Below are 16021 nucleotides of genomic sequence, written 5' to 3'. Positions count from 1 at the left end.
ACCGGGTGTCCCATTTTAATCTTACACTTGATTTATCACGGAAAATACGACTCCGATCGAGTATTGAGTATAATGAAACTTTTTATTTTGTAACTTTGTCGGCGCTGATGGTGGTACGTGGCTCGGAGGTTGTCCGTTAACCAGGAATTCCCTGTACATACGTATCGCTCCTCGAGATGGCCGAGGATTGATTCCTTTTCTATTTTAGCTTTCGCTTCACCCCCGCAAGGGATAGCTTGGTCCACAAGTCCGTGCTCTACGTACATTTGCGAATCAGATAATACCAGGTTCGACAATGCAGCGATAATAGCAACCGTGCAATTACTTTACCCACACGATCATGACTTATCTAACAATAAGCTGTGACGTGACGTGTTTCGGATACATTCTCAGTAATGTTATACTGTAAGAGTAATAATGTTCAAGAAACTCTGTGACAGTGCGGTTTAGTGGGCATTAGTAGCTGCTATCTGAGAAAAAAATTACATCATTATACCGAGTAATATGGACAAATCGTATTTCCTGTAAATGGAAAAACGTCAGGTTTCGAGTCTATGCAATCCGTCGAGATTGCATGGTATGAGGATGTGAGTTTTTTCACAGATAGTAGCACAAATCCCTACTAAAACCTCAAAGTTACAGGTTTCGAAAACCGTTGGTTTAGGAAAAAATTGTCAACAGTAATTTAAGTTTTAATTTCTTCCTACGAATTAGCGAGTGTCCGGTGATCCCCACGTACTGAATCACCTCGTAAATAACACAATTTCAGGGGCATTTAGCTATATATATCTGCGACACGCGCGAGCGTATGAGAGATAAGCGTATAGTATATATGTAAATTGATTGTATTAGATTAACGTTGTAAGAGCATAGTATTATTGCATGGGTTATACATGTCTATCTATATCTTGTACCTACGAGATTACACGTTTTCGTGAAGATCTCGACTGTCACGGCATGTCGACGAAAATGTGGAAGAACGTGACGTCTCAAATTGCGAAAGAAGAACCTGACATCTCGACCAAGGACAAATGTTTCATTGATACGGCGCTTGAATTTTAGGTGCATGAATTATACGATATTTATTCATTCATATTTATATTCCATATAGGGATAAAGTTCAACTTCATGTTTGCTGTCAATTTACCTTCTCGACATTTGTTGTTCAGTTCAAAGTAGGAAACGAATTTGAAGCAGTTTAAATCTATTAAATTTTCATTTTTTATTTTCTTTTCTTTTTTTTTTTTTTACCTCATATATTCCAAAGTTCTTCTGTCACGTTGATATGAAAGAGGAAAAAGGTCTTGTAATTTCCAGAATGTCAGCGATATGGTTCTGCTTATAGCAATTTTCTTTGCTCATGTAGTTATAAAAAATTTCAACCAACCAGATTGGCGTTGACGATGGTATGTACATATATATATATATATATATGTGTATGTATGCACATAAATAGACATTATACCCTTTTAGCATCCATGCAACCGTTTTTTTTTTTAACGTTATTTTTTATTTCAAATCAAATTCTTTACGTTGTTACTGATTGAATTTTATTGGAATTAATGAAATGTTCATAAGGTGTGAAATATACGTGTTGTAGCAAAATAATTCCAACAAAAATAATTCTCACACAAATGCCTTTTCAATAGATTGGCGGTTGACTGTCAGTTGTTATACTGTTTGGAACGGCAATAAATAAAGATCCTCTTCTCATTGAAAAACGAGATCTGTAGTGGACGCACATCTTGTACATTATATGTTGTAGCAAAAATTTTGCCTCGGCCATCAACTATTCCACACTTGAGCCGTTGTTAAAAATCGCAGGTCCACTCTATTCCATGTAGTATCGCCGATAAAACTACAAGTATAATTTTATTTTCCAAATTCTCGTTTTCAAGTATTCCTTTTTTTTTTTTTGTGTATAACTGGAGTGGTTTTATGCCCGTGAGTTATCATAGTCTAACGAGTTAGGCGTGCTGCAACACAGCTTTTCTGACGAACCAATAGAAAAGTTCCGTCAGTAGACGTCACAAGAAGCGATCAATTCTTCGGTCCGCGCGTAGTGGAAATGCGAATGCTTTTATCTCTGCAGGCCCCATCACGATTCTTACAACTCTTAACCGAACAATTGTACATTTTATTAAAATCGTGAAACGATGAGAATCAACGCGTAGCATGACCCACCACGTTTGTTTATGCGTTTATCAGGGTTATAATTGAGGTTATGTTGTATTTTGACTGCGCTGTAGGCTCAGCGTGACTTGCCATGACGACAAATGGCGGAATGCGCGACCTTGTACGAAACTTGGTCCACTACCAAGTATATGTAACTCCTTACATTATAATAGTTAGTAAATTTAAAACATTGCTTGCAGAAAGATTTAAGTCAGTCGTAATCGCTGAAATTTATCTCACATACTCGTTATTTATTTTCCAGTATATACCTTGTCTACCAAGGCTGAAATTGAATTTTGGAAAGTTTCGAATAAAGTTTCAACTAAACGTACGTTGAACCCCGACGATTTCGAATCTATTTTGTTGTTCGCACTTTTGAAACACCTTATATTTTTGGATAAAATTACATTTTGGTAAATTAATAAAATGTATTTCGAAGGTAATATTCGTAGCAGACAATTTTTTCTTTCAACTTTTTTTTAACAAATCGGGGATGGCCAAGATCAAATTTTTGATCAAACAATGGTTGAGTTGGTGTAAAAAACCTCGTGGTCGTATAGACCTAGTTATTATTTATTTGGATCTTTATAAACATTTACTTGCGTAAGTCTCAACAATATCGAGACAATCTGCATCATACATGCCGGACTCACTCGCTTCACGAGTTTTTTTTTTTAATGTTTATTCATTATGTTATCTGTGCCTTGATGTCCTTAATATTTTAATACTTGCTAATCTGATTAGGGTGCAATGGTGGATAATTGACATTCGGTAATGCCACTTGATTATGAATGCCACATGATTATATACTTAAAGATGTTACGAGGTTATCTTTATTTCGTGTATTTGGCGTTATATGTATACGATTTGTATCAGTATTTTTCTAATATATCTATGATTCCACGGTTTCAGTAACTTGATATACACTGTCTAACCAACGGTGTAAATCCTGTTTTATATGTTTATTGTATGAAAAAATTCTTCGTTGCCTATGCATCATGACTCGTCAATGGCGGTTGTTGAATGATAATGAGATGACTAAGCTCACACTGTTCTGCTAGCTTTGGATTAAAATATATGGCTTCAAAAAAGCCTCGATTCAAAAATAGTGTATTGTCATTTGTGTTACGAGTGCGGAAAATGGCCGATTTCCGATGAGTGGAAATGCAGCGTTAGACTCGTACCGTCACCTCTGCACTTGTACTCGTGTGAATGCAGCACGAGCCCAAGCGAGCGTTGAAATCACATGAATTAGATCCAATACCTAGGAACGAAAGTTTGATTTGAAAAGCACCGAATTAGATGCCACTGACGGCGTGTGAAATGTGGTTTAGGTAACTTACGCGCAATGACGCAGTGCATAAAATTAAGTTACTCGAAAGTGCGCATGCGTCAGAGAAAACGCTTGTGTATAAAATCGAGAATTTCAGATTTTCATCATAACCTTAAAAATGCAACACCCTGTATACAGGATCAACTAGCAGCAGCTCGTTAAGCTTTCAATTGAAGCTAACATGTAACTTTCATCAAGAGCAAGTACGCTAAAATATAAAATAGACTTAATTGGAACTATTAAATATTAAGTGTAGAGACAGATGTACATCCACGTTACAATTATTTCTGATTACATCAGGGGTATTTCAACTGAACTGTCGGAATGAACAATTTTTATTTATTTTTGCGATGTTCGGCTACTAACAGGTACTAAAGTCATTTTACGAATGAAAATCAATGATAATTGCGTCGAAATTGGGAAAAATTTGTTTACTCTGTCTAGATTTTAAGTTGTATAAAATTCAGTAATCAGAATTACCAACGAATTTCATCACATGTTGGGGCTCTTTTGAGGCGGGTAATTGGATCGAATACACGGTTCGAAGTTTGGTTTATTGACGCGTGGACCAAATGTTTTAAGTGAATATCTGTGTACTTGATTCAGGATGTGGTTACCTCCACGCGTTATTGACATGAATTTGAAAATTACATAGTAGGCGATGAATCACGCAACGTATCAATTGCATCATATTTTTTCACCGCGTACATCGTATTGGAAGAAAACTGGTACAAACTCAGAGAGCTTAACCTTCATGCATAAAACGAATCAATGAAACATGTTCAGTTCTATTGGGAGAGTAAATTCCAGGCACTTGTTCTCGCACTTATTGTTTGTTCTACCGTTGATTTTTAATTTGAGATTTTTTTTTTCACAGCTAAACGCGTAACTTGCAAGGTGCGCAACCAGTAGCAAGTATGAAGAGTCGTCCTAATAATCGAAGGCCGGGTGACACCCAAGGGAGCGACATTGAAAGTACTGAACCTCTGAGGCTCGACTTGAAATCTTTCGATGATATGCTTCCACACGTTGGAGATTTTGGGTTCTATCAGTGGCTCTTGCTAATCTCTTTAATTCCATATTGTTTTACGTACTCTGTGCTTTATTTTGGGCAATTTTTCATCACTTTGGTTCCTACTACATATTGGTGTCACGTTGATGGACTGGGAAACTTAACAATCGAGGAAAGGTACATTTTTTAAAATATAATTTAACCTTTAAAATTCTAACGAATGTAAAATTTAACGTGAAATAGTCTAAAGTTCACTCTAAAGACTTACGAGAAAAGATTGAATATACTATTACAAGTATTGAGGTAACATAAAAGTATACGCAGCATATTATATTTGTTCAATTACCTTATTGTTAATCAATTTCGTGTACGGATTCAGTAACTAAACGATGAAAGTGAAGCCGTTTGAAACCATAAGTTTTATTAATATTTTCACACAAAGTAGCAGTTTGTACGTTCTCAGATAAATGTGAAAAAATGTACATTCTTATATTGCTTTCACTGAAAAAAATTAATCATCCGGTGTCTATCGACTTTCAAACCATTCATATACATTATTCATTACTGACATAGCATCTACTTCATTATCGTTTTGGATGGCAATGGGAATATCAGAAATGTCAACGTTTTCTTCGTCCAGCTATAGCGCATCGTCGCCATTGTTGATCAAACAGATTTTAATATATATTACGTTCATTTTTAACGACAAATAAATAACAGAACTAAAAAACAATGACCATCAAGGAGCGAAAGTTAGCATCGAATGAAGGTGTATCGGTCTGTCGGTGTATGAATATTAAATGCAACACACGAATGTTTTGCATAAAGCCTTGCGTCCTGCAAAGTGTTAATACTTACAATTTTAAATTTCAAAATATCATATTTGTATGGCGTTTATTTCACCTGTGGCCGTATTTCGTTGTATTAATATTTTAGATTAGATGTGACGTCACGAAGCTTATGAACCCCCACTCCCCCCGGCACATCTCGTCCGGCTTGGGGATCCCCCTCCCTCCCTCTTTGCGTGTGACATAATTAATGGATGACCCCTTATTGTGTATTTCTGGGCAAGGCGAGCAGCGAATTTAATCTCGATATCAAACAGAAAGAAGCCAAGCTGATTTCGCAAGGTGTCTATTAGCCTGGAAAATCCTTCAACTTCTTGAATTACTATCGGGTTTTTTTTTACCTTGGAAACTCCTTGGATCCTAGGGAATTTTGGGATTGCGCCTGAAATTTTTGGTATCTCTATCGAGTGTTATGTACTTATCCTCCTGGCAAGTTCGCGTAAAATAGCGATTTTTTTTTGACGAGTGTAAAGTGTCGCACACGAGTCAAAAAGTCTTTATATGCACACATGCCGCAAATTCTGCTTTCTGTGCTACCTCCTTTCAAAAACTGCAAAGTAGTTGAGTTGTTGATGAAGGTAGCGCAGAAAAGTTTTCATATTCTTATCACAACCCTTATTTAAAGTCAAATTGAAGATTGCCGCGTAATGTAATTTCTAACGTGATGGCGTTACTGATAGTGTTTCCAAGAAACTTTTAAAATTTCGCAGTTTAATAACACAATAAAATAAAAATCAAATAAATATACATGTACGATGTATGTATATGTATACTATGGTCTTTCAAAAAAAAAAAAGTTATTTGCAATTTTCCACCATGCCACCCCCTAAAAAGTTAGTTTAGGTCAAAAGAAAGATTCTGTCAGAAAATAGCACTCAGTTGCCTCAACATTTAGTTGACGCTTCCTAAGCGAATAGAATAAATTTTTTTAATTTTCTTCCCACACTTCGCTACGAGCACTTTTTAGTGAGATGTAATATTTATGTGAACTACTAACTTCAAGAAGTATAATTCCAGACTGGTTACATTGCGTTTAATGGAAATCAAACTCACGTGTTGTATTAAAATCAACCCATGATGAAAAGAAGTCACCTGTATACACGTGACAAGATCACTCATACATATGTAACAAACGTAGCTATAAAAATAGTATCAGAGTTTTTCCATTGTTGTAGACGCAACGAGAATATACCACAATTATTGAATGCAGATCCACCCTATGAGACTTGCCACCGGTGGAATGACAGTAGTGCCAAGGAAAACAGCAGTCTAGTGAGTTGTACCACTTGGGAGTACAACTTGACTTCGATTCCGTACAAAAGCTTGGCTGCTGAGGTGAGTCGTTTTTTTTAATACCAAAACTTGCTGCTACGAAGCTCTTCGATCGCCGAAGATCTATTATTTTTGGCTACTTTAATAACGGTTACACCCATCTATTAATCTATTTATGGCCATATCGATCAAATGCAAATGAAGGTTTGGCCGCAAACGGTGCAGAAATGATTGAATGGCTTCGCGATCACTATAAAATTATATTTTCAATCAATTGGATATTCGAACACTGCGAAAAATTTCATTTATCATAGTAACTAGAAAAATTCAGTGAAACAGCTATGGTTAAAAAAACTATTTGAATATTGTTGAACTTACGAAAAACGAGGTACACGTAACCATTTTGCGCTATTATCGATCCTTTTTTGGTAATTGCAACGCAAAATCAGTTTGTTTGGTTTACTCTACTTTTTTAGTTAAATAAGGCTTTAACGTCAATTTATTGTTGCACAAGCGTTAAATTTTCGCAACAGTTACAAGAAAATATAGTAAGAGTGATCGTAATGAGAAAGAATAGTAACGGATACTAGACTTTCCGGTAACAGCTACAAAACTAATTTTCATTATGTATCTAGAACTGGTAAATTGGTCGATTGTGGTAAAAAATGAAAATACATAGTTATAAGGACTGAGCGGCAACCGGAACTGAAAATTTTTCTCAGTGAAGGTTTCATTTAATATTTGTTTCAATGTATATGCTCACGAGCAATTCAATAATAAATTAAACAGATTTATAGTATCAGATATAAGCAAAGCAACAAGTGTGGTCGAAGATAGCGCAGTTATGTCAGATAGACTTGGGCGATTATAGACTAAACTAAGGTTCGATACAAATCCTCTCGTGGCATTCGAAATGGATGTGCACTTTATAATCACTTCAAGATAGCTGCAATACAGAGGGTCCTTTTTCACCTCATTATCATTTGCATTAGTCCACTTCGCGCACACACATTGTGCAGCCAACCTTATTCCACACGACGTTATTTTTCTCAAGTATTACTCGAAATGAACGTTTGCACAACTCGTCTTTAATATTTGACACGGTATCATTCGACACGGTCTAATTCTATACACAGGTGTTTTTCGACACGGAGTGGGCGTTCTTCTTTTATGAATAGTATGTTGTGTGACAAGGGACGAAAGTTGGCAATTATATGTAGACTACGCATGTGGGAATCTATCTTTTCAACACTGAGATGAAATTGGCTACTTTCGTTCCGCTAAACTGCTACGCAAAGCCCCACTTTTCATACATGTGTGATAAAAACGTCTAAGCAGCGCCGGCAACTTGTAATTTTTTCAGTGAAGTGAGGCAGGAGGTAAGGTGTTCATTTATTTCAGCAGTGATATGGTATTTTGGTTTATTTGAGATCGCTGTATTTTTTTAAATATATATATATATATACATATATGAAGTTTGACGGTGAATATCTTCTGAACAGTGAGGTATACAAAAAAATTGTAAGATACCTTTTTTGTAGAGAATTCAATTTCCTACGAAAATATGATACATTTTTTTTTTATAAATAGTACATACCGAGATATGTATTTTTCTTCCTCACCATAAGAAAAAAATAGAAAACTGCGAGGCGGAGAACCTTCCTATTAAAATTAAGAGCTCATAATTGGAGAGAATGTTTTTGAGGTCTCTACCAACCAAGTTTTCGGAGTACAAAGTGAAAAAAAAAATAGTCGATTTTTTCGGCCCACCCTAATATACATATATACAACCCTCGTTTCGAGTTAATATGAAAAAAAATTATTATTATAAAGGTAAGCTAAGGCACGCAGAGATGGTTGTCTCATCGTTTGATGTTGTGCTTTTGGATGGAGTGATATTAATATTTTTATCAGCTCGACTGGGTGTGTGATCGTTCGTACTTGGTCTCTACTGCCCAATCAATATTCTTCTGTGGATCGATTGTTGGCGGTCTACTCTTCGGATGGCTTGCGGACCACAAAGGGCGAATACCTGCTCTCGTTATTTGCAATGGAGTAGGTCTACTTGCTACAGTCGCCACCGCCTATGCTAATTCCTTTTGGAGCTTCGCCGTCATCAGATTTTTCGCTGGACTAGCGTTTGACAACTGCATCAACATTCCGCTGATTATTGGTAATTATACATTAATTTTCTAATTTTCACAATGTTCAAAAGCTTATGAACTTGCTTGAGACGTGAATATACGATCCGAGCAATATGAGCTTGGATTCGGTACTGCACGGTGAGTATTTCTGAGAACTGGAGAATGCAGATTCCGTGGAAAACGTGGCATATATTGATAACTGCCGTGTGTGTGTGTATAGAATTTGACATGAATGAAAGAAAGATTTTTCTTGAACCGTCGCAACTTGAAATATCAAACAAGGATCTCATATAATCACCTAAACGTAATAGTATTCATGCAAAAATTGGGTTGTCTTTAAAGATTAATAGTGGTAAATCTCTGATTTACTTGGAAGTGAGCAGAGGAAGAAATTTCTGCTCACAGCTGAAGTGGAACATAGGGAAACCAGTAAGCTTGTAACTCGTCTGAACTGTACGGCTGTGCCTGTCAGAGGTTGGCAAAATGGAAGCTAAATAGCTGATGGTGATCTCGGAGGAAAGTAGGATCAATAAGTTCAATTTACCTGTCACAATTTGCAGAATTTGTTTGTTGGATTTAACAGTCATCACTATAGGCCAACAAAGTAATTCCAATGCACACAGTTTTCACTCAGCGTTCGGCCCACTTGCGTGGTGCTGTTTAACTTGCAAAGTGTGATTCAGATTCGGCCATGTGTCGAAAAATATTTATACGATTCACTGAACGCATTACTGAAATCATGTATTTCTTGGAACTCTGCAATCGAATCTAGAGGAGCCGCGTACGACGCAGTGGGAGAAGTAAAATCATCTTCATGGTTCCCTTTACCAGAAATTAAAATAACTGGAACCAGAGTAATTTCACTTCATTCAATTGAAATATAGCATGGCATCCGTGCATCAATGTACGACGAGTATTCTGTGAATTCAAACACTCCATATTTTGTAGCAGATCCACCACAAGCACATTCCACGTACATCTAAGCTGTCTTTGGCACTTCTACTACAGTGTATTTCTTTCAAACTGGAACTAACGGACGCTGTGTATGCTTGCAAAGCTGCACTAGAATTAAATTCCTACGTTTGTCATTGAAAGTAGTATCTAGTAGTAGCTTGTACTCAGTACAGTAGTTTGCACGGTAATTCGAACAAAACTGTCATACTGGCATTCATAAGGGGCCACATATGCTCACCACGTCGTTCATAGCAAAATGGGGAAAGTTTGGAAACTAAAGAGAATAAAACTTGTGCACTTTGCGACTGTACTGTTAATACGTTGGAATAATGTTTCGTTTTTTTTTTCTTTTCTGAAAATAAATGAGCAACTGCAATGGAAAAACCAGTGTTAACTTCCAATAAAAAGTTTGTGCAAGCTGATCTAGCGTGGTCAATTGAATCATACAATAATCACTACTGCTCAGTAATATTCATCTCTTTCTGAAAAATGATTTGTTTTTTGACTTATTAGTACTGGAATACGTGGCAGTGGATAAACGTAGTCTAGTGGTTAACGGTGCCTTTGGATTTTACTTTGCGCTGTCAAGTACAATTTTACCATGGATAGCCTATTTCGTCGCAGACTGGAGAATTCTATGCTACGTGCTTGCAATTCCATTTCTAAATGCCATGGTCACGCCATGGATACTTCCAGAAAGTTCCAGGTAAGGAGAATACCGATTTACTAATATTTTTTTTTTTTTTACTTATATCTTAAATCTCGTCACCACCGTGTATATGAACAAGATATCGGAGAATCCCTCAAATATCGGGGATGAACTTTCGTCTTAGTTCGCGGTTAATAATCATTAAAAGTAAACTTTCAGAATAACTTTAGGAGTTAAACTTCAGATTGATCGTTAATTACACCTACATTAGCATGATGTTGTTTCTAATTATCCCGGTATTAGGACTATTCGATACTCAAGTATGAATCCGTTGTCACAGTCCCGCCTGTTATTAATTTAAATCATTGCAGATTTTTTCGCGATGACGATTGACCTCTGACTGACACATTAAAGTTTATTACTAACAATTCTACTTATTAAATGGTGCAGCTGTTCTCCGATGTAAATAACCAATATTCGATCTATTCGTCGTCAGAAAGAGTACCCCCCTCCCCTCTAAAATAAGTGTGGCCTTCGGACTTGAAGTGTGCAAAATAATATAAATCGGCTCAAGTTATGAAAGTAAAAAAGTAGGTATTAGAAAGAGGCATGGGACTAATTAAGTAAAACAGACGGATATTAACGACACAAAGCACAAAATCTTGACAAAGAAATTCCTAGCCAACGTTTGAAAGGACTATTAACTTGAATAAAAAACTTGCCAGTCGTTCCCCGATGACTGTTATTGCAGAAAAAAAACAGTACGTCCTTATACTTGTACGGGCTTTCTCGTTTAAGTAGCTCCTTTGTAGAGACGTAAACATATTCTGTATAATTGTTAACTAATTTAAACTATGTGTAGTTCTTACTTCGGCGAAATAAATGTTTCGTTGTTAAAGGTGGTACATGACCTCTGGTATGTCGGACAAAGTTGTAACAAAATTGAAAAGAATCGCACAATTCAATAAGAAGACTCCAGATCCTGCTATTTACGATGCATTTATGGTTAGTATGTATGACCAATGGCCATATAATTCAGGGGTTTCGATGAGTTGATATGACAGTGCCTGCAAACGCACGTACCATAGATATACATGTAAACATAACACAAAAATCCACATTGATTGGTCTCTTCATACTTATCTGTAAAACTTGGGCAATTTTATGTAGGCCAATCAGGAGAAAGACGACCGTGAGGAGCAAACGGCTACAGTCCTAGACTTATTTAAAACACGACGCCTGGCGAAACATACGATTCTTGTTACTCTGTTCTGGTAAGTGTGTGAATAACTAGATATCGGCTGGCGTGTATGTGGAGTATTCTAAGAAGTTTCGAATCATCTTTGACCAAGACTTTTTTTAAAATTTATATATTCAATAATGTCTGGCAGTTTTTTCCATATTTTTTTAACCCACAGTTTTTGGGTATACAGTTTTTTTCGAATGGATATTTTTGTTACAAACAACTTTAATCACATATAACACAGAATACAATCTTATCACTTCATCATCTCGTCCGTAATAATGATCCACGATACCTTAAACTCGACGACGTCTTTAATTCGGAACCGCGTAATGATGTTTTATTTTAATTGTGATATAACTCAGCAGAAACGAGGGTAGCTGTTTCATAAAAATGCTCGCATTCGGATACTGCAGGTTACTCTGGCTTCGAATGCGGTTCACATTGGTCTTCGAATCAATTATAGACGTGCGTTTGATCGACTACAATGAGTAAATAATTTCCAGGACACTGACAGCATTGGCTTTTGATGGGCACGTTTATTCCCTGAAATCGCTATCAGGATCCGTGTTTGTGTCATTTACACTTACAAGCGCAACTGAATTGCCAGCTGGGATTCTTCTTATTCTGGTATTAGATCGATGGGGCAGACGTGCTTGCTCTTTCGTTCCAACAATTTTGACAGCGGTTTGCAGTTTTTTAATGATATTCATAAAAACAGGTAGAGTATCCGGCTGTCACGTTAATTATTCACCACAATTTAAATTTCGTATTTCAAGACTTTCGAAAATACGATTATACCACAATTATAAAATTGCGTTCTTGTTGTTAGTCCTGGAAATTTCTAACAACAAATATCGTAAAAATATTAAACTATTCACAGAAAAATACTGATTCATCCTGGTATTGTCCACCTAAATTTTTATTTCTGGTTACTCTCCATATTACTTAATAGGTAAAAGCTTGCTCTTACAATTGCACCGGAAGCTTATCGGTCTTATTTGACATACATTTTTTTATGTTTTAGGCGTTGCATCATTGGTGGTTGCAGTGATTGCTAGGTTTTTGTTGAACATGGCAGCAAACGTTGCTCTACAATATGCAGCTGAAGTATTACCGACACCCGCTCGTGCCCAAGGCGTTGCCCTTGTTCATATTTTTGGCATCATTGCACATTCGATGGCACCTTACGTTATCGAAATGGTAAGGAACGCGAGTTGATATCGGTGCATTATAAAATGCCATAAGCTATCCAGTTAAACTTTGTGAACTGTTCTCTCTTGACTAAATTATCCGGTACATTTCTAATCTGGTATCATTCAAGGTATCTGATTTTTTGTTGGAAAATTTGATTAGTTGCACTTACAAGGAAATAGTAGAAACAGGTATTGTATATTTCCATTCCACCTGCTCTTGAGATAGAGAATAGACAAAATTTGAAACACATGTTTGTTCGCAAATTGACCGCAAAACTCACACATTAAAATAATTTTCAACATCAACGATTTAATCTGACGTTCAGGTTGAACTGCAAACTCCGTTCAGGCTAATAATAAGTTTCAAAGTCGGAAGTTTACTTAATTTTGAAATTAAGAATGCACTTTCAGTGAGACCGATACTTTAATTAGGATTGGGCAACAGCGTTTTTATCTCTGATGCAACGTGGCCAAGAATCCGAAACGTTTAGTAAACAAACATCGTTTTCATTGTCTTACTGTTAGGTGTAGGGGAGAACCAAGAGTGGGCCACAATGGGTCAATATTCACTATTCGATTGACCTAATCTTCTCGATGAGACATTTTCACCTTAGAATGAATTAAATCTAAGTTCCGACCCATTGGCAACAATACCCGAAAGTTAAATTTTCAGAAATTTGTACTGGAAAAAAAAGAAAATTGAAATTTCCAGAACATAACTTCGACCTATTATAGACTACCCAAGTGACACAAAGCATCACTCTTGAGAATCACTACGGGTCAACCTAGGAGTAAACTGAAAAATGACGAAACGATGAAAAAAAGTTGCAATTTCATTAGAAACAAGTGGTTAATTTGGCTGACCTTGATGGGGCCAGCCTAAGAACTTCCCACTGGGATTTGTTCCGAGCCCATATAACGTTAACAAGTGTAATTTTTTTTTTTTTTTTATCATTTTAGTATTCATATAACTCGCTAACTACGTGATTGATATAGAAGTTGGTCAGTTCTAAGCTAAGAAGAGCTGCGTCGATTGCAAAATTAAGAAATTCAGATTTTTCACAGTTGATTTGACTGTAATAATTTTATTCCACAGACACACATATGGGACAAACTACCAATGATAACGCTTACGCTAGTGTCACTTGTAGCATCAATTCTAGTGCTGCATTTACCCGAAACTATGGGGGAGGATTTGCCACAGACTCTTCAAGAAGGTGAAGACTTCTGTAGAGAGCAAAACTTTTGGTCTGTACCTTGTATTAAAAAGAAATCGAGGCCCGTTTGATGGGTCTTACCTTGGAAGATCACACCGTATATTAAGTATAGTGATAATGATAATGATAATATAATACTAGGTAAATACAAACTAAACGTTCGAACGATGTTATATTTATTATTAGATCCGTTGAACAATAGCTGTAATTCTGCGCACTGTTTGATATACAGTTTCGTTATGCGCTCGGCTATACGACAATTTTTTTTCCCATTTTTATTGACCATCATGAGGCTCGGGAAAGCGATTTGGTATGTCTTGTTTATCCTCCGGGAATCCTTTTACGGTGAACGCACTAATGGAATATATTTTGAAATCATTCAATAACTTCTGAATAAATTTCCTGAATTTTTTTGGATTTCCATAAGTAATGCAGAGTTTCGAATATGCGTATTATTCAGTGTCAGCTATTCTGGTGAGGCACTGTTTCCGAACTAATTGCTTGATTGCGAGAGATTTTGTTGGTTTAAAAATAATTCAACTATTTCCTTTAACAAACGTTACGTTATGCTGACAAGTCGTATAGTTTCAGAAAATTGTCTCCTTATATTTCTCAAGTACTCAATTGCTGTGATTCATATTTGCTGCATTGAAATTCTATCACGCACAAAAATTCTTAATTTACATTGCTAAGAAAACGTCTGTGAAAGACCGGAACATTTGTACTTACTTGAATATACATTGACTGTAAAAACTAATAATTATACAATGAAGAACTTGCATTTCTGAATCATGCTATTTTTATTCGAAAACAATGACGTTGAAGCAACCTGAACGTGTAGGTATACCTATACGCCTCTGATAGTTTCAGTTAATATCGATCGTGTTTGATGCCTTTACTCGAATCGCGAACACATTTAAAATTTGGTGCGAGATTGCGACAGCTGCGGCTGGCAAAGTCGAACTTACAACAATTAAACAAACCATCAACTTCAATGATCAGATTGATGAATTTCTCGGTCCAAGCTCCGTGCTAAAACAGTTCGGTAGGACATAAAAGTTCTGGTAATGTGGTGTAATATCAAAATCAGAAACACGATATACTTAGGAATTAATAAGTATGTAAGTATGGCATGCAGTGATTACGATTACAAAGATTACGACTTGATTACAGAGATCACAGGGATTGCAAAGAAATGTGATTGCAAAAGTGGATGCAGAGTTTGTATTATAAGCAGATAATTATAAGCAGATTGCTAAGATTAAAACGAGATGGCATAAATTACCAGATAAATTATACACAGATTATTCAAAGATTACAAGTAATTACGAATATCACTAGGATTTTAAGAATCTCAAAGATAGTGTAAAGACTACTACGGAAGTGCGCAAGATTACAAGGAATCACAAGGTATTACAAACATTAAACGCGATAACGAAGATTATAAGGATTTCAAGGATTACAAAGGAAACATAAAGAATCAAATATACACGGAGATTCCAAATTATTGCAAGGATTCCAAGGATTGCAAAGGTAAGATGATGAATACATAGTGATTACAAAATATTACAAGGGATTACAATGCATTATAAAAATTAGAAGAATTTTATGAGATTGCAAGAGATAAAAAAAATCAAATAAGTTTATGGGGCATATGTATACCAAGTTATTTATGATTAAACCCTCGCAATACATTTGTAACCTGTAAACGAATCCTATTCTCATATGATATTCTTTAGTTCTTTAGTATTCAAATTGTGATCTATCAAATCGTACAGAATTTTTTAAGCAGGGCTGTAAGTGGCGCACCGATTGCGATTTCCCCTTCCAGCATCCAGAAGGCGCAATTTATCTGGATCCAGGGTGGGTTAAGTTCTTACGGCAGCTTTTTGTGTTGGGGTAACACTGCACGTAGCATCGGCCGACATTAAATGCAAGGTAGGACTAACATATGCGAATATTTAATTTAATTGGCCTG

General features: G+C 36.2%; 1 protein-coding gene across 7 annotated transcripts in view; it reads left to right on the top strand.

Annotated features, from left to right (window-relative positions):
* LOC124302635 (organic cation transporter protein-like) overlaps positions 1-16021 on the top strand; it is a 33956-nt gene that overhangs the window by 8115 nt on the left and 9820 nt on the right. For 4 of the 7 annotated variants that reach the window (XM_046758987.1, XM_046758986.1, XM_046758990.1 and 1 more), the window contains exons 2-11: positions 4386-4697; positions 6544-6703; positions 8555-8813; positions 10252-10444; positions 11287-11392; positions 11558-11661; positions 12137-12351; positions 12658-12833; positions 13923-15576; positions 15836-15981. In XM_046758987.1, coding sequence (XP_046614943.1) covers positions 4426-4697; positions 6544-6703; positions 8555-8813; positions 10252-10444; positions 11287-11392; positions 11558-11661; positions 12137-12351; positions 12658-12833; positions 13923-14114 — 1677 coding nt within the window. In that variant the 5' untranslated portion in view covers positions 4386-4425 and the 3' untranslated portion in view covers positions 14115-15576; positions 15836-15981. Of the gene's footprint in view, positions 1-3599; positions 3712-4385; positions 4698-6543; positions 6704-8554; positions 8814-10251; positions 10445-11286; positions 11393-11557; positions 11662-12136; positions 12352-12657; positions 12834-13922; positions 15577-15835; positions 15982-16021 lie in introns of those variants that run through there. The other 3 variants (XM_046758988.1, XM_046758989.1, XM_046758991.1) reach the window with 3 other exon arrangements.

Source organism: Neodiprion virginianus, chromosome 4, assembly GCF_021901495.1.
Source record: "Neodiprion virginianus isolate iyNeoVirg1 chromosome 4, iyNeoVirg1.1, whole genome shotgun sequence".
NCBI classification, from domain to species: Eukaryota; Metazoa; Arthropoda; class Insecta; order Hymenoptera; family Diprionidae; genus Neodiprion; species Neodiprion virginianus.
This window is presented reverse-complemented; position numbering and strand designations above follow the sequence as displayed.